The sequence below is a fragment of the Cygnus atratus genome, chromosome Z (genome assembly GCF_013377495.2).
Source record: "Cygnus atratus isolate AKBS03 ecotype Queensland, Australia chromosome Z, CAtr_DNAZoo_HiC_assembly, whole genome shotgun sequence".
Lineage (NCBI taxonomy): Eukaryota > Metazoa > Chordata > Aves > Anseriformes > Anatidae > Cygnus > Cygnus atratus.
Genome location: NC_066396.1, coordinates 80,933,544 through 80,959,787, shown reverse-complemented (window position 1 = coordinate 80,959,787; position 26,244 = coordinate 80,933,544). Strand labels below are relative to the sequence as shown.

At 35.8% G+C, this 26,244-nt stretch overlaps 1 protein-coding gene across 1 annotated transcript in view; it reads right to left on the bottom strand.

Moving 5' to 3' along the window:
- ADGRV1 (adhesion G protein-coupled receptor V1) overlaps nucleotides 1–20,516 on the bottom strand; it is a 293,879-nt gene extending 273,363 nt beyond the window's left edge. The window contains 6 exon segments of the mRNA XM_050716548.1: nucleotides 1,919–2,032; nucleotides 3,443–3,547; nucleotides 4,687–4,782; nucleotides 5,860–6,009; nucleotides 8,762–8,946; nucleotides 20,495–20,516. Coding sequence (XP_050572505.1) covers nucleotides 1,919–2,032; nucleotides 3,443–3,547; nucleotides 4,687–4,782; nucleotides 5,860–6,009; nucleotides 8,762–8,946; nucleotides 20,495–20,516 — 672 coding nt within the window.
- Between the last annotated feature and the right edge of the window lie 5,728 nt (nucleotides 20,517–26,244).

The following is a 26,244-nucleotide window of genomic DNA, read 5'->3' as shown; positions in this document are numbered from 1 at the left end:
AGGCTGATGAATCCTTTCCATGTAGTTCTGTTTACTGAGCAAAAAAAGTTCAGAATTCCCTGTGGTCCAATATTTCTTCTCTTTTTACACATTTGTTAATTGGCCACCCTTAGATCCTGTTTCAGGGCAAAAAGGGTATGCACGCAGCTGTCTTTGCAGCTGAGGCCAATTTTGTCCCTTGTTTGACTTGTGGCACTTAAACTTGCATAATATTATTGACTGATGCAGGTTGTGTTTTTTTTTTCCAGCGTGAGATTTGCAAGCTGTCTGTCACCTCCCTCCTACACCACTATTTCCTATTTTATCTTATTAAAATTGATGTTAACTTACGCTTGTTTTAGTTCACTAGTTCATATACTGTCTTGCACTACAAAAATATGCATTTGACAGTCAGAACGTACATGCCATTTTAGTTGCAGATAAAATCTTAGTATCCTACATAAATAAGGCATTGTGGAGCTTTCAATTACATCATGATTGACCAATAAATACATGAGTCAAACTTCGAATATAATAGTATAAATGATTTCCAGTGCTGCCTTGCCTCTTTAATTTTCTCTTAAACAAAGTTGCCATTATACTTAAAAAGGAAATGTGCACAGGAAAAGTACCATAAATGCAGAGCTGTGGAAATCAGAACTGCAGTCCCCTACCTTCTGTAAGGCTGCACAATTCAGAAAAATACTTGTTTCATTGGTTTCTCTAACTCAGATCCTAAAAGCTCAAATTAAGTTCTGACAGTAACACTGGATTCTTGTGAACTCTATCATCATCAGCATCAATAAAGATTTTTGTGCAAAATTCATCTTTCACATACACTTGTGAAAGACTTTCACAGAGTGGAAAGACATTGACTAGACACACCAAATACAGATCAAACTTTCAGAAACAGACGTTTGAGAGCATTTCTCAGAATAAAAATAAATAAGATCACATCCTCCCAAGAGAAAAGACCCTAATAATTTATTTCTGTGTGTAAGTCAGTGAAATATTACATTGAATTGGAAAGAGATGTTTCTACACTTCAGCACCCCAGGTTGGCACAGCTTCTTAACACTAGAGTATCAGTAGAAATGTGGAAGGACATTTTTTAAAACTAAGAGTAAGAAGGAAACAAGCTGCTTTACAGTTCTGTGCTCACTTCTGAGACAGACACCTTTCACCATTATTGTTTTCTTATGAATTTCTTACTAAGTTGTTTTGTATCATATATACTTATTTTGATGTCCCAGTTTTCCCTTTTAAGCTCATTATAAAGGAAAAGAAAAACACAAAAGAAAAGTGTGGGTAAGAAAAAAGGAAAATCACAAGTTGCAAATTAGAAGAATGTTTTGTTTACTATGAGATAAAAAGAAAGCCTCACAACCTATGAGTTATGTCATGTTTTTTTTTTCTGTGTGTGTGTTGGTTTTTTTTTTAATTGGCCAATCTGAAAACAGAAAAATGTTAATTATCACCTAGTATTCATGCTTTTCACAAGATTGCATGTTTGTTTCAGGAATTTCATCTATTTTTAGAAGGATTTTTTCAAATATATTTCTACCCTGAAACATATCTAAAAAAAAAAAAACACAAACAACGACAAAAAATATTTTTGAATCTGTCTTTTCCCTGTGAATCTTCAATGTGTAATATTCTTTCTTTAGTGACAAAGATAACATATCTGCTCAGCCAGGATATGCTCATAAACTAAAAATATTCGCTGATGAGAATTAAACAGGGAGCTTAGAAAGAGTAAAAATAAGCTCAGAGAAAAATTTGGCTCAGAGAGCCAAAATTTAACATCACTTCATCAAATAGAACTGCTTTTAACCTTATTTAAGCCAAGCCCTTTTGTAACTTATTACTCTAAGTCTTTCCAGAACTTTAGTTAACCTTCTACGTATTAAAGCCTAAGATGAAGTCAGCTTGTTCCTACCTGATCGTCAAGCACTGTTAAATTATAAATCAGCTTTGATCTCCCAGGTGTGAATGTAATATTTCCCTTAGCTGGACTTAGGTCTTCTTCAGCTGGGTTTGGACCATCTTGTATCTGCAAAGAATTGATTTGTCTGATAAGAAGTATATAAAGCAGGAATACAAATCCAGTGCAAGTACAATAATCAATATGCAGTGTGACTTGCATAACAAATGACTATCTGTTCAGCCATCTCCAACTTATAAACATGAACGTTCAGTTGTGAAAATCTGCTCTTTTCTGGCAGACAGTGTAAGTCAGAACAACCACTCCGAAGAAATTTTGTATTTCCAGAATAATAAGAAGAAAACTACCTCCATATAGGCCTATGGGGACTCTTTAGTATATTCTGATGCATAACTGACTCTTTCATATTACAGAAAGGGTATTCAAGCAAATTCAGTTTGAATCAATAGTATTTCATAATAATTTCCAAGACAAAGTAATAGTACTTACTGGTTTTGTGTCCCTTCTATCTTGACTTGTGATATTAAAGATACTAAATTTAACAGTGAAACTCAAAATACTACAAAGCCTCTTAAAGGTCATATGGGATTTTTTGGTTTTAGAACATTTTGTAAATTATTTTTCAACATACATATATAATGCTGTGAGATAGACCTAAGTAATTGTCCAGATAGTAAAATTTACTGTACCTTAAAACAAACACATTTGCAAAAAATTGCACAGAGAATCATATTCAGTACTTTAACTATTCATGCTATATTTAGTATTAATAAAATCCAGTGCAAAGCTTTTCTGGTTTTGACAGGTCTAGACTAAAGCTTTGAGGTCTAGATTAAAGCCTTACCCTATAGGACCAGGCAACTAGTACAGAAATATCTATATGAAAGATTTTATATATAATTTTAAAGTAAATAATAGAATCTGAGCTAGATAAGAAAAAGAAAGCAATGAAGGCAGTAATTGTATCACATTCAAATCACATACGTAAATAACAGGATAAGTATTCAACATGATTAATTATTTTGAAAGCTTTATTTGCAGGGGATTCAAGATAGAGATCAAGATACAGATGATTATAGATACAGAAATTCACCAAATCCTAAGCACTCACAGTTCAAAGCTGGGATAATCATTAAAGACTCACTTGAATATTTGTATGTAAAATAAATAATTTTAAAAAAATTAAAAAAATTTAGATAAGACACTTCTTACATACTTAATATGCATTATTTTCTAGTAATACATACTGATGTTGCCTCACATACCTTTCTAAATGACAGAATATACTCGGTTTTCTCTAGCACCTCTTAACGTTAAACAGTCAATTAAACAGTCAGATAATTACAGTATTTTCTATATGACAGTTAATATGAATCCCTTTTATGAAACAGATCTACCTAATGTAGATGTAGGTATTTTGTCCTTCTTCCCCTTTTGCAAACACTTCAATAAATTATGATTACAGCCTCTCAGTTTAATCCAACAGACTACGGTATGAAGTCTTTTGGATAAACTCACCTCAAAAGTTATGACGACTGTCCCATAGGTTCCCCTCTCCCTAATTAGAGTGAGCGGCACAAATTCATTTCTGCCCCTGGGCTCATTCACTGTGATTAAGGCAGACTAATGAGGAAGAAAAGGAACAGACAATCAGACACAGATCAAATATCACAGCAGAATGAAGAAACTGTTACCATAGAAATACCAAACTCCCACAGACAAGTTAATCCAATCCGCAAACCAGTCCACTGATGGCATACATTTCCTAGCAACCAATTAGTTCAGCTAATAAAAACCTTAAAAGATTTCAGATAAAAATTTATCACGTAATGCAATTTGTGTGGTTTTGTTGTTGTTGTTGTTGTTTGTTTGTTTATGTAAATGAACATAGTCAACATACACAAAGCACTGACATATTATCACTGGTATTTTTAGGAGCTCCTACACCCATTAAAAATAGGTTTTCACCATCATGAAGTCGTTTATTAGATAGCTAGCTATAAATGTACTCAGGACAATCATTTAGGTCACTGGTCACTTTTTTAGGCTATTGTAGGTAACAGATTTTGAAGATATCCACAAATCCCAGAAGCAGCTTGGCTTAGTACTGTGGCTCTAAAATTTTCTTATGTTCTTATGTTTTTTCAGAGAAGTCCTATACAAAATTATATTGCCAGAATGCTGTCAATAAGGCATAGCTACTCGTTCTACTAATACAACCTCTGTATTATTGCAAATATCATCTGCTAGAGTAACAACAGCATCTTATCCCAGAGGGTGTTATAAAATGCATATATTATGACAATGTTCCCTCAGCTTGTCAGTCAAGTATAATAAGGCTCACTACTGATGGTAAAATGTATATATTCTCAAGATTTTCAAATCACATTTTTACCTTTAACTTTCCTAGGGTATTATTCCTCAGTTTCTTCCCTACTATATTTAGATCTTGACTTATAGATGAGGGGCAGTGAGACTGAACAACTTTAAGTAAGTTTTATCTTTAAGATGAGCAACATTGATATCCATCCAAGTGCGAGGCTCTCAGGCTATTTCTCAATACCTAAAAGCATACACTAGTATTAAAGCTGTATATATGCATGAATTACATACATATGTATGAATTACCTCTAGAGATGGTTTAAAAGATGTAACTCAGAATCAGTTTTTGAGGGATTCAGTTGAATAACTAACCAGCATCTTTGAAAATTTCACCTTTATGCTTTCTAAAATTTTCATATAAACCATATAAAAAGCCATACCATGTTAAAAGAAATTATTCCAAAGGCATTGTCATTTGATAAGATTGTTACAGTGACAGACTTGGGTGAGCCAAGCTTTATCTTTGCAGACGGTTTCTAAAATTAACAAAACAAAATAAGATATTAAATATGGTAAATATAGGCAAAAATAAAAACATCTTGATTTTACTGTTTTAAATATTATTCTCTGAAAATTGTACGTCTTTTTATTAAATATTACAGTAAAAATTGTTTAAAGCAACAGAATGCACCAAAATAATTCTTCCTCATTTAGGAAGCATATTCTATATGGTCAACAGCAAAGTGAATGAAACAAACCTTTCGAATGATTACTTACAGTTTGGCAATCTGCTAGGAATAGGGAACTAGGTTTGAAGCATGTAGCTCTGCCAAGAACTCAAAAATTATTCTTTTTTTTCCTAACACTTGTATAAAACTGAAACTTTGAAGCTATTATGTGAAGTGAGTTATCAGCTAAAGGAAACTTATTATTTACAGTGTTGTAAAAATGAGCTACTACATTTACATGTCAAAAGAAGAAGGAAAATATAGACTTCTACATTCCCTGCCAACATTTCCTGAAATGTATTAAAAGCATAAAATTTTTCTTTACAGAACTGATTTCAAGCTTAGTCATGAACTGCTACCTTAAAAAAAAAAAAAAGGGACGCAGGCTCCTTATAGAATGACTCACATGAGATAGAACCATATGCACAGATTTATTAATATGTTTTCAAAAAATGTTTGGTTGTTCAAAGGGAAGTCTTGTTTACCCTCTGCAGGACTGGAAATCATCCTGCTTTTTTTGCTACTTCCACCCCTTCTTGTAGGTGCAGTGTGTAGGAAAACAGGAAAGGCTGACCCTTCACAGTCTAATTCCTTGGCACTCTAGCACAACACCTTCAAATACCCACAACTGAATGCAGAGTTTGCTGAAGTTTCAGACTATGCCTATACTGCACAGCAATGTCACATAAACACCCACAGGAACAACAAAACTTTCTTAAAGGAGCAATAAGAACCATCCTGGCTAGTCTCCAAATTTTAGTTCTTACCTATTAAGACTCAGACCCACAAGTATGACTGCACAGAGTTCTACAGAATACCATTAACTTCTGTCAGATTACATAGCATTTTCTGGGCAAATGGATAAATTGAAAAACTTAGACTTACTGGTAATGTCAAGTAAAATGTGAATGTCTCATCAGCCTCCGGAAGATCATCATCACAGACAGATATATACACTGTTCGGTTTGTTTCTGTATCAGGTATAAATGCAGCTGCATATGTGTCAAAAAAGTCTCCTGTATCTTCTCCATAAAGCTACAATAAATACACAAGTGAATGACATCTTCTTCTTCCCCTACAATCTTCTTTAATATTATTCTGGACTAATTATATGGATTTCATGCACTTTTCTATGCACATGATTCCTCCCACTGTTTACCCTGCCATTATATAGTTTATTTCTAGACAGAAAGTACAAATAATAGCCCCTTGTATCCATGCTAAGTAACCAGAAATAACAACACTTTATTCAGAACCACTTATGATGTCCTTCCTTAAAACTGGTTATCTTTTGCTTAATGTACCATATGACCAGTTTTTAATTAAAAGATTGTTCTGAGCACAGAGCTGCACACCATGTATTAACTCACCTGAATTAAACTTACCTTAAAATGCAACTGTCTTCTGCTTTCCTCTCTCACTCTAGGGACTAGAAGGAACTTAGGAGTTTAACCTAGATTAATGTTTAGATTGCCAAAGCTGGGCAAGCTGAATTTTAAAATGTAAAGCTCTGCTTTCACATCATTCAACAAAAGAAAATTGCACCAAATCAAATGTTAAGTAAGGTGCTTATAGGACAGAGTACAGAGCCAGTGGTGTCAAGATTGGCAAAATCTGTAGGCTAATTTTACAGTTTGAAGCTGAGACTAAATGGCATAGTCCTCTTCATCTTACCTGTTTTTGCAAGATTTTCTTGACTGTGACCTGATGAACTGTCAAATTCTCTAATGCATTCAGTAAGTCATTTCAAAAACATCCCCATGGCTGCTACACCTTAAACTACCACCCTTATAGGCACTGATAGTTTGAACAGACCACTGTGAAAAAAGCTATTCTGTTTTTGAGAATAATGAAATTAGAATTTCAGTGAAGAGAAAACAAAGTATAGTCAATGTTTTTGTGTCTGTAACCTCTCACTGGACATTTTGGTAACTGTATTTTTTAAGTATCTGAGCCAACACTAGACCTACCAAAAGACTTTTATGAAAATGGATTTTTATTTTATTTTTTTTCTAAAAGAGATCAGGTCTAATACAGAAACTAAGTTACTCTGTTTGTTATGCCAACATATAACACTACTTTCAAACTAAAATCACATTTTCTCAAGGTTTCCTCCTTAGACATTAATAAACTCTCAGATCAATTTCTATTCATTGTGATTTTTAAGGTATGTATTTTTCATATTTAGATACAGGAGAATAAACTGTATCACAGTGTAGATACACAGTTTATTTTGCCTACCCACTGAAAAGAATCATAAGCAGTACATCTCTGCTACACTGCTGTGTTGTCCTTACTCACACCCAATAGCGTCTTACTCCATACACATATAGTTTAACACACTCTAAAGGGTTTAATCATTTAAATGGAGTACAATTGAAATCATGGTTATTAACAGCTAAAAGATAAAATCAATGATGTTAAAATAGTAACTCTGACCTCTCAAAGAACTGACTCAAAAAGTGGAGTAGCTATTAAAATCCTAAAATCATAGAATAACAGAATAGTTTGGGTTGGAAGGGACCTTAAAACCAACTCCCCTGCCATGGGCAGGGACACCTCCCACCTGCCCAGGCTGCCCCCAGACCCATCCAGCCTGGCCTTGGGCACCGCCAGGGATGGGGCAGCCACAGCTCCTCTGGGCAGCCTGGGCCTGGGCCTCACCACCCTCTAAGGGAAAAATTTCCTCCTTATATCTGATCTAAACCTACCTTTTTTGGGTTTAAAGCCATTCCCCCTTGTCCTATCCCTACACCCCCTGACACAGAGTCCCTCCCCAGCTTTCCTGCAGTCCCCTTTAGGCACTGGCAGGCCACTGTGAGGTCTCCCCAGGGCCTTCTCTTCTCCAGACTGAAGAACCCCAGCTCCTTCAGCCTAGCTCCATTGGAGAAGGTTCTAAACTGCAGGTTCTAGAGTAATCTTGAAAAGGAGAAGTCATTACGTAGATGCATTTTCATTATGAATGCACAGCTAGCATCGATATCAAACTTTTTCCTGAGCAGCTTGAGCTGGCTCCTTCAGGAAACGTTTAAACTGTTTTCTTGACACCACTGACACTGACAAAAGGAATTTGCTCAGTTACAGAAAATGGGTTTGGCTTATCCAAACCATAGAATCATGGAATATCCTGAGTTGGAAGGGGGCCACGAGTCCAACTCCTGGCTTTACATAGGACCACCCAAAAACTACACCGTGTGTCTTGAGAGCATTGTCCAAACACTCGTTGAACTTCATTAGGCTCAGTGCCATGACCACGTCCCTGGGGAGCCTGTCCCAGTGCCTGACCACCTCTGGGTGCAGAACCTTTCCCTAACACCCAGCCTGACCCTCCCCTGTCCCAGCTCCATGCCATTCCCTCGGGTCCTGTCACTGTCCCCAGAGAGCAGAGCTCAGCGCCTGCCTCTCTGCTCCCCTAGTGAGGGAGCTGCAGGCCACCATGAGGCCTCCCCTCGGCCTGCTCTGTTCTGGGCTGAACAAAACCAGGGACCTCAGCTACTCCTCGTACGTCTTGCCCTCGAGATCCTTCACCATCTTTGTTGCCCTCCTTTGGATGCTCTCTAATAGTTCATGTCCTTTGTATTTTGTAGCACCCAAAACTGTACACAATGCTCATGGTGAGGCTGCACCAGTGCAGTGCAGAGCGGGACAATTCCTTCCCTCAAATTGAAGCACTGTCCCAGTGAAGTATCACATTCCTTTTTGTTGTCTTGGTACAAGCTTAAGCAACTTTCAAAGCTTCAAAAATACATTAATATTTAGTGACGATACAACTGGCATGGTTTCTTACCGACACAATCGCTGTGACGTTAGCAGGCTTCCCTGTTCTCTCGATTACAAGGCGTATAACGGTTGTACTTGTTTCATTAACTACAAATTCTGTTTGTCCACTGAATTTCACTTCTGTTTCTCCAGATGTGAAATGAATGAGTAGCAATAAAAGCAAATAAGCTAATAAAGAATCAGAGGGCATCCCTATAGAGGAAAAAAAAAAAAAAAGGAATAATTAAAAATAAATTGTGTATCTAAAACATGTAAAACCACCTCTGTTGGCCTTTCCAATGCAGTCAACCTTTCTGGAAATGTTTCTGCAAATCCTTCAGGTACTGTGATTTTCTTGTAAACTTCAGAAATGAGACAAAAACAAGCACAGGTCTCAGCCATAATCAAGTTAGATAGCATAATTATCTTCTGGATTCAATTGTTTTTGTAATTTTCATCTAATGATATTCCAAAAAACATATATCAATGTTTTCCAAATGGAGGAATAAGTAGCTTTTAAGGCAAAAAAATATTTAAAAAAAAGCCACAACTGTTTTCATATCTAACCAACAAAAAATAGTTTGAGGGTTGACAGTCCAATACTTCTTTTATTTCCACTTGTATTTATTATTTTTTTTTTAATCTGGTGATTCTCTTTAGAAATATAAATGAACTGGCATGAAAGGTGAAGACCTGGATGTTTGCGGTCATCTCATAGACCATTTTTGACATTTTATGGACCATGAAATGTTCTTAAATATTTGCATATTTACATGAGATTCTTTTGACTGCTTCTCTTATCTCATGATTCTTTCACATTCTCCTGTCATACAGAATCACTGTGGCACATTTTAGTGTGATCATAACCTTTGCACAGACAGATATTTATTTTTATTTGTTTATGCACAATGTCTGGTTTTCTTTTCTCTTAAGATAAGACAACTTAAACAAAGGTGGTTTATCTTTCTTACATCATAGATCAATTACATGATGTAATACACATTTTTAAGTTCCAGTGAGGTCATCAGGTATTGATACTCTTAAAGATGCATTTTTAAGAGGCTTTGGCACAACAAACTGCAAACAGATGCTGTGTTATGCAGAAGCTCATATTGTGTACAGTGGGGATCAGAACTAAGCACTTGGATGTGGAATGGAGCAAATTTCTGCCATGAGATTCTGATCAATTAATGAACAAACCAAGAGAACATAAAGACCAGAAAGTATTGTGGCATGGATATTTAATGGAACCAGTTCTTTCAGCAAGTTTCTTTTAACTTGCAGTCACGATTTTATAATTTTAATTTTAAATCTCTGTACAAATGATACAAATAATATTTGTGTAATTACATTTAAATAAATTGTCGCTTTGCATAAAATTATGCTTCCAAGTACTGTGTTTTTCAGGTTAATCTGTCAATGTCAATTGGATGGATTGTACAGAACATACTGCATATCAATTATATTTAAGCTAAGCTGTGTTAGCAAAAACTCATCCTCATTACTTGTAACAGTTAATGAAAGTGCAGTCAGAAATGGTCAGAAGATTTTGTAAATTTATGAAAATTTCTGAAAATTACTGAAACATATTTTTTAAAGTGTATGTCAAATTTGTAATCAGAAAACACTTCAGATCCAGTATGGATTTTAAGTCTTATATGTATGCACTCAGATAACGTTTATCTTCTACTGAACAGAGAATAAACTAGTCATTAGACTACTAAAATTATCAAAGCTTCAGAAAGAATTCAGGACTTTCTTTCTTCTTACAATAAATTCTGTCAGGATAAGGGTTAATTTTACACTGTGGGGATTAGAAATAAAACTGCTTTCAGACAATTAAAGAACAGACACGACATAAGTTGCAAATACAGACAAGAACACTAACAGTGTCTCTCAGAATTCTTATGAGATTGGTGGGATGACAATATCAGCTGACTTTAATTACTTGCAATAAAATATTCACCTAGCTCCACTGAACATCACCGAGGGAATAGGTTAGCAATGAAACTCAGTGCAAAAAATCAGGGCCAACCATTACCCCTATGAAAAATTTTACAACGTACTTAAAAAGTGTTTCATTATTTCCATCAAGAAAGTCACACAGTAAAATAATTTTGCTGCAGAACTTCACACTGCTACAAACTGAACTTTTATTACTGTGAACACGGTCATTCAAGATCTCTATGTTTTTTTATTAATAAGTAAATGCATAACAGACTTTCAGGAACAAAGTTTTTCCTACACGGTGATCTCTGTGGTGATGTTAGTGCAAAAAAAAGATTACAATAAGAAGCAAAGATGAAAAATACATTACAATAAAAATCAGGACTTAAAATCCTCCGCATTTCAAAAGCTGACTCTATTAACCTGCAAGATTTTTTTTTTATTTTTTTTTTAATGTGGAACTGCTCAGAAAAATACAAGCCTTCAAGCCTGAAAGTGAACAGTTGTGTAACCTTTGTAAACTCCTAGACAATTACACTGTCTGCAAATGCAGGCATCATCCATACTAAACTGAGGAATTTGTTGACCTTTTAGCTTCAGCTGTTACCTTCTCATAGGCTTCACAAATATCTTCCCACGGTACATGCTTCTAGTAAGTAATACTGAAAACATGATCCTTCAGGGCAAGATTACAAAGTTTAGGATTACTTGAATTCTATTACTTCTACTAGAGAGCATTCTAAAACTATAGGATTACTCCTGTGGAACAAGAGAGGTTTCACAATCATACCATCAATTATTTAGCTGGTGTGTATTCTTCCTTGTTACATTATTTGTACTAAGATTTACCTTGCACAGCCTGCCAAAAGTAGTTTTTACTCTACTGACATAAACTCAGCTTTGAAAATCATTATTATTTTTTAAAAAATGATGTAATATAGTAAATACAACATTAGACAAGATTTAGAGAATGCAGAACAAATTTATTCAAATAGCCAAAAAGATATTATAGGTCACAGTATTTTATTTTATTAAATATCAACTCAATTTGTGTACTAAATTCCTGGTTTTGCTACACAAATTTGTATTGGAACATAATTTGTTCTGTATGAATTGCAAAGCATAGAGTTCAGCAGAAGCCTTTGTAAAATCATGGATTAAAAAATAACTCTTCCCCACCTTCCTCACCCCAGTATATTGCTGGTAATTTTGATTTTTTTCAAATGAAGCTGAAACTGTAGTTCTTGTTCACTGCTAAGTTTTGGTAAACCATGCATTTGGAGGATCAGACAGACAGTCCTCTTTGGTTCAGTTAAATTTCAGTTTTTTCAGTTGAGGATATTCAGTCCAGCTATTAATAAGATTAATGAATCAAAGTCATTTATTTTTTTTAAACAGCAACTAGCAGTGGGATATCATACACCTCCAGAATATCTGCAAGTCTACAGACCAATTCTATTACCGTGTTACTGGTTACTAAAGCCATCCCAAATAATGATTTTACTCTCAGTTTAAAAAAAAAAAAAGCAATAAAAAAGCAAAAATATAAAGCAATATTATGTAATGAGATCTAGATGATCTCTTTAATGGGCTTATAATAAAGGTACCTAGCATCAAAACCAAAGAAAGTAACTCTCAAACAAGTTACCTAGACTTTCTAATAGTATTAGAGAATTTTGAAAGTCTAAAAAGTACATTCTTCAAGATTATAATAAAAAGGCAAAGAAATCAAACTCAGTAATCGAGTAATGATCCCTAACTAATGTTTGCAATTTATAGCACTTTCTGAAGTGCAGTTATACTTCCCCTGACAAAGCAGACTCTTAGAATAGCACCCAGCATAGGCTGATTTAACACAGTAATTTCCACAGTAATGTTACAAATCATGTAAGCAATACCACTTCAATCTACTGTCCAGGTGGAGTTAAGGAGATGTAGGCTTATGAAACTGCTGTTTCTCATAACTCATGAATCACCAAGATTAGCTTACTTTTTCCACTCAGTTTCTGGAACAAATATGGGATGAAGATTATAAACTTGATAAGGAATGAGTGGTCTTTTCAGCAGACTTATATAAAGAATGGGAAGACTTTTCCGCTGACTTTTACACTGGCTTTCATGCTTAATAAATAAAAACCCTTTAGAAAGTAAGGATATCCTGGGTGTTTTTAGTGAAGGATGAGGAAACCTATAAACCAGTGGCACATAAACCTATAAAAAAAAAAAAACTATAAAAAGAAACCTATAAAAAGTGGCACATGCAGAGATGAAGAGAAATAAAAGGTCCGCAAAAGATTCTAAATCTAAAAAGCAGTAAGTAGAGGATGACAGATATGAATCAGAGAATGGCAAAAGAAAGGGGAGCTCGCTAACGAAGCAGACAGAAAGACTGATTAAATACCCTGTCCCTCAGACTTGCCACTGCTGCTTGGCAGAAGAAACAAGCAAGCATTCTGAGGCAGGACCTCTCCAGCTCAGCAGCCACGGCTTGATTACCACTGCTCATCTCTGCACTGCTCATTGTAGATTTCTAAAGTCCACCGATGTGGCACAGCACAGCAAGCAATGTCTGGTGCACTTTTCACTGCCTGTCCTTGTCTACTCCCCTTGATTACAAATCCCCAGCCAAGTAGAACATTCAAAAACTGGCATGCCTGGTACTTTGCATTGAGTACAGCATTACCGCCATCAATGGTTGCCAGACAGAAGTCTATTCACAGCAGAGATGTCAGCACCCAGCAGCATCTTTGGTTGAATACAATGAGAGAGAAATACATGTGCTCTTTCATATGTAAAGAGGAGATTCTCTGTAGTACGCTGGAACAGAACAGAGCAAGAAGTTTCACAAGGTCATTGCTCTCCCTGCACCTGTTGCAGAAATATATTAAAAGCCTGCATATTTTCAACATTTCTATTTTCGGCAGTTTCAGAACCACTGAAACTTACAACAGTTTTGATGAAAAACCTGGGAAAGCAGAAGAATTATGCCAGATTTGGTGGTCTACTTTATGCGTTGTTGTGATGCCAAATTGACACAAAAATTTCAGACTGTTGATGTGGGATTTTTTTTCAAATTGCTTCAATGTTCTCACAGTCTCCACATATGCAAAAGGACACACAAACACTGTGCATGCAAAATCTAGCATTTGGATAGTGGATGCTAACCAAGTTTGCACTTTTTTGTTTGTTTGTTTTGGATTTGATTTTTGTTTTTTTTTTCTTAATTTTTCTTTAGATGTGGGATAAGTCTCTCACTGTAACATGGACTAGAAAAGAGAGTGTTCCAAAACCACTGTTTTGAACAAATATCTGTTTTTGTTTGTTTGTTTTTTGTTTGTTTTGTGGTTTATTTTGGTCTTCAACATGCTTCAAGGTGAATAAAGCAAGACTATTGCAGCAAGTAACAACAACTAATGCTTTCTCTGCACCCCTTCTCACTCTGGTCTGCACTAACAGTTGCAGCATTTCAGGCAAGAATCTGTTTCCGTGATTCCCATGCATGTTACTTGGTATCACTGACACTAATTCTCCAGGGTTTCCTGTCTTCTTCCTTACCATAAAGGCACTCTAGGTGTCTGCCCATCCTCTCCCTTTATTAATAACATTGGAAAGTGATAGAAAAAGAATAAATGCAGACTACAAGGTGCCAAAATCCCATGATAATCTTTCAAGGTCCTGAAGTTTTGGGGCTTAGCTGCTTGCTCACAAGCTACTGCCACAACAGTACCACGGCACAACCTCAAGTACTAAGATGTATCTGCATTTGGGACATTGATATCAGATTCACCTGATCATTTGCTTTATAACAATTTCAGGTTGTTTTTTTTTTTATCTTATTATCGATGGCCAAATGTATCACCAGAAATGGTGATTATTGTACTGAAAATGGTAAACCTGCAGGCCAAGGCCATGACAGAGCCCTGATAAGAAATTCAAATCATCTCCTCTTGTTAATAGATGCCACTAAGAGGAAAAAAAAAGTAATAGGCCCAGAGTGCCTCTTGCAAGTTTTCTGGCAGCTGCTTCATTTTCCTTCCTCAGAAGAATTTGAATGGATCTGAACTATACATTTGAATTTTAAGTTCTAAAGCACATAATAATTACCAGAGAACCCAGTTTTAACTTGTAAATGCTAAAGACTTTCTGAGGTAACTACTTGCTCCGCTCGTTCCCATTCAGAGCAGGGAATAAAAGACAAAACTAACAAGAAGCACTGAATCCACTACTTCTGTGCAAACAGCAAGCAGAGGGAACACAATCCTGTTCTACAAACATGTGCTGTTACCTTATAATTTGCTGGTCTAACAAAGAACCAGACAATAATTTTGAATAGCTGTAGGAGTCAGATTAATTTAATCCAAAGTAACTCTGATGAAATGACTTGCAGTTATTACTTTATATTTAGAACACAAATCACAGCCTAATGAAAACAAACTTTGGCTGAAATCTGCTAATCAGAATGTTCAGAAAAACACCAGTAGGAAGTTGAATATGCTCTAACTTGTACAATTAATAAATAAATAATAATAAAAAAATCCAGTAACACTGATTTCAGCTGCAGAACTTCACATTTATTTTATGCAACTGAAGAGAATCTATTCACACCTAGCTCTAACTACATACCCTAAGAAATTGATGCATTATTTTGGAATCATATATATATCGTGATATATAAATATATATATATATATCATATATATATATATACATTTATATTTATCATATAGTATAGGTTTAAGTAAAAGGCAAATCTAGTTTTCAGCTCCAGTCCAGAAATTATTTTCTACACATGTGAAAACAGCAGAGATCCTTCACTAATGGAGATTATTTTACAGCGTTATCCAGGGTCTGGGTTTTTATCTATGGAATTCTGTCCCACGTACAGTTCAAAACACTGTAAGTAAGCTTTCACACTTGTTCTCAAATGGTTTCTTGAATGAAGAATGCAGGCAGATGTAACACAATACAAAACAAAAAACTATGAAGATGCTTAGCACTCCCAATTCACACTTATGCAGAAGCAACTGCATGACTGAGGCTGTCTCAGGATCAGGCTCATGCATATATGGTACAAAAAATCCAGCTGAGAAAGGTCTGCAGGCTTCAGTGAGGCACAAGCTATTTATTCTACTTGAGTAAAGATCTTATAATTTCCATTTGTATCTCCACTTCAGAGGTTTTTCTCATGTCCTCAACACTTAACAAATTTTTAGAACTTGTGAGCCAAGAACAAAAACTACCACAGCGTCAAGTACCTAATACTTGTCCTGAATGAAGTACTGTGGCCTGAATGAATAGCATATATCAGAATAAGTAATTTGGGCATTCTGCAACCTGCTGGTCATTTTTCTCATATTGAATATAAAATAAAATAGAATGACCTGTTTTGTAATAGTGCTTCACGCATAATAATCTTGCAATAAAAAAATCCATAGGGTACAGAACAATAAATTATAGCCTCATGGTGAGGAATAGATGGCATTATGTGAGATATACTGACAGAAGAATTATTGCTATCCACAGTGGATCCTTACAAGTTAATACGCATTTATAAGCCAAACAGTATTTTAATGGGTTGATTAATTATTAGAATAAATGTCTGAGTTATTCTTGACTTCATAAAATAGTATTACTAAATATGAAAACATTTATACTAAATTTAAGAAGTATATACAAACAAACTTCATTTCTGCAGTTAACTGTATTCATTTGTTATTAGATGGCAGCAGAGAATGTTGCTTTTATTACTATTTGTATTTTACAAAGTCCACCACAAAGACTTCTTTCTGCGTAAGTAAAAACGTATATGCATCGTTTTCCAAAAGAATCGTAGCGTGAGGCTCTCTCTCTAATCAATATTACGGATTAATCCCTTAAATATGGGCAACGCATTTTTAAATAAAACACATAGTAAAGTATTTGGATGCTGGAGAGAACCCCCCAAGCAAAATTTGTTTGGGTTCAAAGACTTCTCACACTATCTTTCTCATGTATTGTGGTTCCCTTGGCTTTTCTAAACCTTTTAACCTATGTCACAATTTAATAATCACTATTTAATAATTATAATCATTCCCTTATTAACTGGGTATTTCTTTTCCTTGTTCTAAGGCACCCTGTAGCTCAAGACAAGGAAATCTCTTTGTTGATTAGTCATTTAAGACCAGCAACAATAACTATGCTGGAAAAAAAGGTGCTTTGAGAGGATTACACACAGCTAGTTCTCAACAGCACCAAACGGAGAGCAGCAAATTACAAACCCAAGTACTTCATTGCATGTAACCAAATTGGCTGGTTGAAATGCTAATTGCCTTTCAGCAAAGCTAAAGACAGACAGGGGACCCTGTGCTTCACAGAATGACATGCATTTTTTATCCCACTTCTGCACCATTGTCTTGCTGAGAATTATTCAAAATCTATTCTTATAGGTAACTCTTTTCCTAACCTTTAAAAATGTGGGAAATTTCTAAAGCTCTAACCAGTACTTCAGATCTGTTGGTCTGCCAAACCCATAACAGATGGCTGAATTAAGGCCACGTTAAATCCTTAATGAAGCAAAGCTTGGAACAACTCACAGCAGTAACATACTGTACAAGTCCATGATAAGTGACTGAGGAGAATAAAGTTTCTTTTGCTATCTAAAAATGAGACTTGGAATTATACTCTGAGAAAGCTGTATCAGATACAGATGAGATAACCAAACAAAAATCTCTTGGTGTATATATATACATTAAAAATTCTTACGTTATTTTCGAGAAAATTCTGTCTTCGACTTGTTAAAAAATCTACAATCACAAAAGCTGCAATGTTCACAGAAAGTATTTTCTCTGTTGCTTAATTTTGCCACCGAAATTTAGGCTGTTAGACAAGCCTGTACAACTTTATCCTAAGAGTGACTTTAGTTATACTTACAAATTACTTAGTTATACTTACAAATTATCTTAGTAAAAGGAATTTAAACTAGCTTTATAGGAAATATTAATAAGCCATACTACGAAACTCTGTTTTTAGTATTTTTAATGTATTTCATAACTCCCCGTTTTCAAATTATTTCTGAAAATAGCCACAAATTCTCATGTATAAACTCGATCTTGAAACTGCTTATTCACACAACGTATTTTCCAGTGGGATTATTCACTCGAAGTGTGGCTTTGACAAGTGAGGCTTTGTAGAAATGGTATCATCTGTGATTCAATGGTACCTTTCAGAGTTAAAAAAAGGAAGCAGTGGATCTACCTGGAATAAGATAAATGAATGGCACGTAACATCAATTTCTTCAATTCCTCCTGCCCTGTTCCTTCTGTCCTAAAAAACAGTATTGTAGTCCTTTTTTACATATACGGAAAGAATTCTTGAACTTCTGGAACTATGACCGACGCCTACAATCTGCAGCAATGAGAAGTATTACATCACGGTTGTATCCAACAATGACTTATACATAAATCTGCCATTCCTGTAGAGCTGAAACGCAAGCGCAATTTATAAAAATGAGTAAAACCAATCAATAGGATTACACCTGTAAAAATAGCTATGTATGTGATTATATCTTTGGAAGGTCAAAGCCTAATAATACTCCCTGAGAAAACAATTTCACCATGATCATATTTTTTCTTGCCCACCTACATATTTTGATTTCCTAGATAACAACTTATAAATGGATCTAAAACCAAGAACAGGTTTGGAAGAGGGTGGCCAAAAAATAATAAAACAAAAAAACAGAGAGCTGGGTTATCTAGCAATAAAATGAAGCTAAATTGCATCAGACATCCAATCTCAAGTAATGCCAAGAGTTAGATACATAGGTTACTTCCAAGAACACCTGAAGCTAAAAAAGTCCAGATGTAGCCAAGAAAAATGTTAAGTCTTCCTCTTTTTCAAGTGTCATTCAAGGATATACTTTTCCACTGAGTTTTCAAAGAAGCATTCTTAAATTATTTTTTTCTTAAGCTTATAGGCCATTACTATGAAGTACTCCTAAAAAAATACAACAATTATCACCTCATTTTCACCATTTTTTAATTCTGAACAACTATAGTAGTTATGTAACAACAAATCACTTTTTAGAGTGGATTTGTGATCAACAATATTTTTCACCCAAAGTGCCTTAAATTCTTTGTGTCTGATGACTGAGGTCCTTACAGTTCTCTGTAGCTGTATTCTTCTTTAGAGATATACATTAAAGGTATATGCTTTCAGGGCTTCTGCAACAGCTCAGTTTAAGTCATTGAAATACTCAGGTGATAAATAAAATACATAGGTAAGCAAGCTCTTTTTTAATGGAAATCAAAAGGCAAAATAAATAAATAAATGGAGGCCAAATGCCATGAATATTGGAGGTCTTAATAACAAGGTATGTTTCTTTCTGAATCTTTCATTCAGATGAAGCTCAGAACAATTTCCAAGAGAAGAAATCCACTGTAGGTTTGGTTGTTATAATGATCAATCTTATTCACTAGGAACATCTCTTTAAACCTCACCCTGTATTATTTTTCAGCCTTAAAAATTCTGGCAGCACAAATAAATTGCCCAGCCCAAATTCTCACAAAAGCAAATGTAATTTTTCCCATTGATTTCCATGTAAGCAGGACACAGACCACGATTACAAGCTGATAAGCATGTGTTCCTGTTATCGGTGCTAATTAGTTCACTTCCTAGTTCACAAATTTGATAAATATCATTGATTTTTTAAAGTAAAATTATTAAAACACAGAAGTACATGGTATAAATCAATAATAACATAAGCATTAGTAATAACACTTAGTAACTAAAAATAGTACATCCTTGAAAATAGTTAGCTTTCATATTAACAATTATTTGGGCATTTCAATTCTGAACTTAATACTCTACAAGTGATTTTATTTCTTCGGGAATCTGGTTGCCCTTTTCACATGGAAATGAATACATTTAGCAGGAGAAAGCTTGCTTTAGGCTTCAGGGACAGACAGACAGTTTTCTAAATATATCACATTCTACCTTTAGTTATTAAACTGCCAAAATGCATATTATTTAACTGAAAGACTCATTCTAAAAGATGGGTGCAATGAGTAACAGTTAAAAAATATTTATTTTTTTTTTTAAAAAAAAAAGAAGAACAATTTTGGCTTTTATATAACAAGTAAGATTTTAAAAAATCACATGTTGTTTCACATCAATATTATAAAGCAATTATAGTCTCATTAAAAAAACAATGAATGATGTTTGGCAGGCAGTTTTTTATCTTTGCTAGCCAAAGCGAATTATGCAATATTTTAAACTGAATCAGCACATCAAAGCTACAAGCAAGAGAAACATTTCCAATTGTTACCACTTATATCATATTTTTAATCACTAACCCGTTTAAAACTCGTTTCTTATCGGATGGTGGTTTGAAAAAATTCATCCTGACTTTAAATTCACTTATGCAATACACCATGCATAGAAAACTCCCCCACTTAATTCTCACCTAATTTAACCAGCCTAATGTCTTGTGCATTTTTAAGAGTTAAAAATCGCCAGTTGGATCACCTCAGACTGAGTTTCATCCTGATACGATCCCCTGAGAATAGGATTTTCCATCGGAAAGATTATTACCACCACCTGCCCTCCTCTGCTGAGCAGAAAGAGGAGCTGCTAGAAGAAGAGAAACCTTAGCACTCTTTTCCTATCCATCAGCCACTCGTGGGTGAGCTGCACGCTCGCTGTCTGCTGGGTGAGCCATGCCTCTGCTGCAACAGGTGCTGCTGGCACAACTCCGGAGCTGGAAAGCGAAGATCTCTGCCGCTGATAGAGGATGCTCCAAAAGCACCTACCACCTCAATCGGAGAGACACCAGACCTACCTAGACCCGGGGACAGGGACATCTGCCGCTTCTGGACTCAGCGAGCCGCCTGCACACACTCACTGTCACACAGGCATTATGCATTCCCGTCTCCTACTCCTCCCTCCTCTCCGCACAGCGTCCAGCAACTCTCCTCCCTCTTCTGACTCCTGCTGCCTTCACGCTGCTCTAGAGATAAAAGGGGGTGGGATGGCAGAGGACAACGTCTTTCAAACCTCAGCGATTGCCCATGTGCTGATGTAGCTCAGACACAGACAGACCTTCCAGTCGCTGCCTCATTAGTTCTTCTACATAGCTAGGGCTGCTCTGTTTAATTACTGAGGGCAGCAATTAAACAGGTTTTGCTCAGAAGACGACAGATTTTAGGTTCAGGATTCAGGACCAGGACATGCAGCTCATCACAACTACGCAGTGCTGAGCAGGGACACACAATTTCCACCCCTAAATCAAGCATTCTGGATTCAGTAATTTCTCCAATATCTAATTCCTGTTTTATGGTCACCCACGCTTCAACAAATCCTGAGCCACTGCTATCCCTCACAACAGAGATGCAAAGACACAAAGGCAGCAACCAGCTCTTGCCAGTGTTTGCCCCCAAACTCCCCAGTTCTCCCATTCTATGCTAAACAAGGACCAAAATTCCTCCTTTTCAAAATAAATGAAATAGATTAAATGAAATAAAAATAAAATTTGCACCTAAGCCCCAAACCAGAAAATACTGAATTGTGATGAAATCTCATTTCCTTAGTCCCATTTACATGATCTTTACTATAGTTTCAGAATGTGAGATAGCTACTAGCTCTCAAAAGGTGGAAATGCTATTGCAAACTAATGTAGCAGCAGCAGCAACATGATTTCAAGTAGGCTGAATCCTGTTAGCTGCATTACCCCTGCTAACACTCCCTGCATCTCATGTACAAACTGAAACCATTCTGTCAAATTTTAAAAAGCATTGATTATAACTCCAATGAACTCCAACTCTCAATACATTCTTAATCTATAACACTACACAACCATGTGCTTCATCAGGTGCTTCAAGTTTACTAGATCTTTTAATTTTTTTTGGTCCCAAATCCTCTAACTGTTATCAAAACAGTACTCCTAAGTATTTAGAAAAATCATAGCTTCGACACAACTTGGTGCAAAAGCAATGCAAAAACATGCATTTACTGTGTGAATCTTTACAGATGAATTTTTTTAAAATCCTATGTTGCTTATTAGTATTGAATAAACAAAATGTAATGTAAATTCCTGTTTTGATATATATTACCAGGATATATTTAGAAATGAATCCAAATATAACTCCAGCTTAATTTTAGATATACTCACAGCTTTATTTCGCAAACAGCACATTTACAGAAAGGGCTGAGGGAAATGCTGAGGACAAAAAAGGATTCTGCCCCTGAATAAAAGCTGGATGATATTTGCACAGTTTGCTATAGATTACTGAGAATTAATTTCATATTAGCTTCTTTTGCTCTGTTTTTAGCTTATTTAGAGTACATGGAGTATACGGAAAAAATATCACAGTGATACAGAGCAAGAACTAGATGTATCCTTGGAAGCAGTGATTTTGATAAAGCTAATATAATTTTTGCATATGCAAAGAAGCAGTACTGTGCAGTAGTATTACGAACAACAACAACAAAAAAAGATAAGGATCTAAAAGACTGCAGGCCTCCTGATAGAATTAGTCTGGTCATTACGCCAATACCGTGTCAAGTTGTGTATTTCATAATTCAGGAATAATGTAAGTAAACTGGAAAAGACAAAGAAGATGTCAGAGAATTATGAGAGGTTTCAGCAATTGCTTTGTAAAAGGCTCAAAGACCTCAAGAAGTATTTACCTTATAGAACTAAACTTAGAAATGCTTGAAAGTATAAAGCCTTCCTGCCAACAGCAGCCATTTAGTCTCACCTAGTCACATAGCAGGATGGAATAAGCTGCCTCCAAGAGGTGCTTGTTTATCTCCCATGACTAAACAGGGAAAGTACGTAACGGTCTTTGACTGGGCACTTAGACTTTTGGATAATTAAATTAGGTAATGTTAGGTAAGATGGATCTCTGTACTATGTATGCAAATGAACATTGAAAGATAAAAATCTGTACAGTAAAATAGAAGCATAGATGAATTAATTTACAAAAACAAAATTAGATATTAACACCACAAATAATTTCCAGTTGTTTCTATTGTTCTATTATGTTGTTTCAGCTTGAATTATTTCACGTTGTCCTTTGTCTTACAGTTTCTGTGGGAAGCAAAGTGACCCTACATTCAGTCTGGCTCTCACGAGCAGCTATCCAGCTGCCCAGTTATCAGAGGGATTGACTTAATAGCCATCAGTCCTCAATTACAGCAGAGCAGTGAACATTAAATGTTTCTAATTATTGAGATAGAAAACACAGGAAGAGGCTGAGAACTCAAGTTGGGCTCAGTAACTCACAGGAGTAGTTTCACAGTAACTTTCAGGAGATTTTCAACAAAACTGCACTCTGATCTGAAACGATTGTACTACTCTCTCCACTCAATTCTCAGTACTCTGTGTTTTCTCTAGATCCCTAGGAATTCCTGATTACTTTTTAAATTTTATTTTCACCACACCACTCCAGAGACCTATGCTTCCCTTTGTTGCACACCAGCGTAAGACAGAGCGCCCATGGGATTTTGTCTGCAGAGCTCCTCACCCAGCTGGAAGGTTATTGATGATTGACATGGGACACTCTGCACGCACTTGGAACAACTCAGCATGCTGCCCACACAGCACTCTCACCCCTTACAAATGTCAGGAATAAACAATTGGGCCTGGTTTTGGACCCACAATAGATCTGGCATTGCACAGAACTATGCCTTCAGGTCAGCCTTAACTCCTCTTTTCAATAAAAGCAGTAAATAAGGTGTACTAAGTACACCCCTCAATTCTTTATTTGTTTGGATTTCCTTTGGTTGGAATTCATTAAAACTCTGCATGTTAAAAATGGCTCTGCTGTGGGTAAACCAATATTGAAAGCAGCAGCAATAGAATCAATAGACTCCAGTTTGTTTGTTTGTTTTGAAATCTTGCCTTTTCCCTTCATTGGCATCATCTGAAAGGAAAGATCAGTGAAGAGGGAGTTAAAAGAAGAAACAAATCCCTGAGAAGGAAAGTTGGACTTAAAGGAGCAAGAAGAAAAAACTGAAAACAAAGGGCTTCAGAAGGGAGCATTTTCTCTTCTTGTTTACATTTTTGTTTCTATTTATAAAGCAGATTTCTGTGTTGTGTGAATATGAAGGCCATTTGGCTTTCAGTCACGGTATTGCAATCTTTATACACTATCAGAAAGCAAAAATAAGTGCTGATAGTAAAGTTTGCTGAATATCTCTAAATGCCACAAAATTGAGATATCATTAATGCTTCTCAACTGTTAAATTTTTTTTCACTGTATAAGAAAGTTTTGCTTTCACCTGAGTGAGGCTTCCAAACTTCAAAATTCTGGGCCAAATACTTATTTGGACATAAGTAGCAAACAAGTAAATCCTGAGAATTTTGAAATGTTAATCCTGCACAGACATTGCTCTGCCTTTTACCTTTCCTGGTACTGCAGCTGAAGCAGACTGAACTACTCTGAATGAGGAACATAGGCATGTGCAGAGGTCTTTCATAGATCAATCCTGAATTAAAATACATCAGACACAAGTTAACTTTACATTTTGACTGTTTATTAATGAATCACTTGCAATACAGTGGAGCATTTCAAGAACAACTAACATCCGTCAGATGCTGTTCCGATTAGTTCTAGTGTATTGGTAGAACAGGGGCTGATCTTGCTCCTCTCTTCACGAACTAATTGGCAAGATACAGACGATGTTCTTGTAAGAAATGCCTTTTTTGTTTGTTTGCTGTTTTGTTTTCGTTTTTGTTTTAAAGAAAGAGGATTTTCTTTGAACAATAGTTCATGGTAGTAAGTCTCTTTCAAATGGATTCCTGCAAAAGAGACTATTATTAAGAATATCACGGACCACCACAAGCACTTAAATTCTTCCCTGTGTGGTTGTCATTTCATATTTGATTCCATATGGATAACTGTTTGGTTGGCTGATGTCTAGGATGCATTCCTTCTGTGATTACTTCCTCTCAGTGTGATTTACAGCAGGAAGCAGATCTAACTGCGGTGTTGAAAGAAACAGCAGCCAGAAATACAGAACATGACTGTGGTAGCTTAGTCTTCAGGGAACTATGCTCCAAGTCATGCTGTGGGACAGGGCATAACTGTCTGAGACTCCTACTAAAGAGGGGTGCTCACCTGTCTGAGAGGCTGACTAGTCTGTTTATCAAGCTTCTGACCACTATCCCATAGCAGCTTAGGATCACACTTGTGTTTTCTGTTCTTCAAGATTTAAAATGAGATTTCTGATTAATTTCCTCTTCTCAGCTGCGCTCTCTGAAGAGTCCTTTCCAGCTATCCCCACCCCCAGGAAATGCACAACCACGGTCAGGTATCACCTGATGTCTGGTTAGAAGTACCAAATACTTGCACTGCTCTCTTTACTGAACTGCTGCATGTCCTTCTTCATGGGCTGGGAATGCTTTTACATTAAAATATTTACTGGGAAGTTTCCTGATGAATAAACACATCCATGAAAAAGCACAAAGTAAACAAATACAAATAGAGGATACTGCATGACTAAGTTCGAGTGTGATGTTTCTGCCTCAGTAGTTAATGCCTGACTGATGAATGTGCAGATGGTTATAAATAAATTCAGGTTTTGATCCTCTGTGTTTTGGAGATGTCTAGGATTTAAGACAAAGAAAAATGAGAACTTCTAAGTGGACTGTGCTCTTATTCTTTTGACAAAAATTTAAATCACCTTCCTGTGATTAGTTAGGCAAAGGTTAACCTTTTCACTGTACTGCTCCTTTCTGATATACTGGCAGAGCACACTGATATTAATGTTTAAAAAGAGCTTTTAACTGAAGAAAAAAAAAGAAAAAAAATATTCCTAATATCATGAAAGAAAAGTAAATGTTCCATGGCATCTGTTCATGGGAAGTTGCTATATTTTAACACAATTTATAACAGAAATGTTATTCACCTAATTATGACCTTTTATTATTGAACTTGGCTATATATTTGACAAGACTCACAAAAAATGAAATGACTTTTAAGGAAACATTACTATAAATATGTTCAAGTGTAAAACATTGAACTAATAATGAGAAAGTAAGCCCTTTGTTTCTACTTAACGCATCCCAGATTTGGTTGATCTAAGTTGCAGCATGCAATTCTGACACAATTTATGTTATGACACAAAGAGAATGCCATCTCTGAAGACATCGCTTGGTCTTGCAAAGCTCAGTGGCTCCTTTCAAACCCCAGTCAGAGCTTACTGGCTTGTAGGTCACATGGAGAAACAGGAAGATGAGGACTTGGCATGGGTTGTCTGCCTGCTCTTCTTGTGCCGTTATTGTTGCTAAATAAAGTTGCAGTCTTGTTTCTTCAAATGAAGTGTGTCCACTTCCTCATTTGCAGCATGCCTCGGACAATGTAGATAGTATGCAACAGGCCAGAAGCTTTCTCATAAAACATCCATCAAATTACTGAAAATGCACAACTTGAGAGCATGTCAAACGCTAGACTGAAATTGAAAAACAATGCTTACCAGAATTGCATTGTTCTGAAGGTAAAGCACAGCAAAAATATTAAAAACTGTCCGTAAGCTCTTTTATCTGTGTTGCTCTTAGTTTCGGAGTCCTCCAAAAGTATTTCAGTC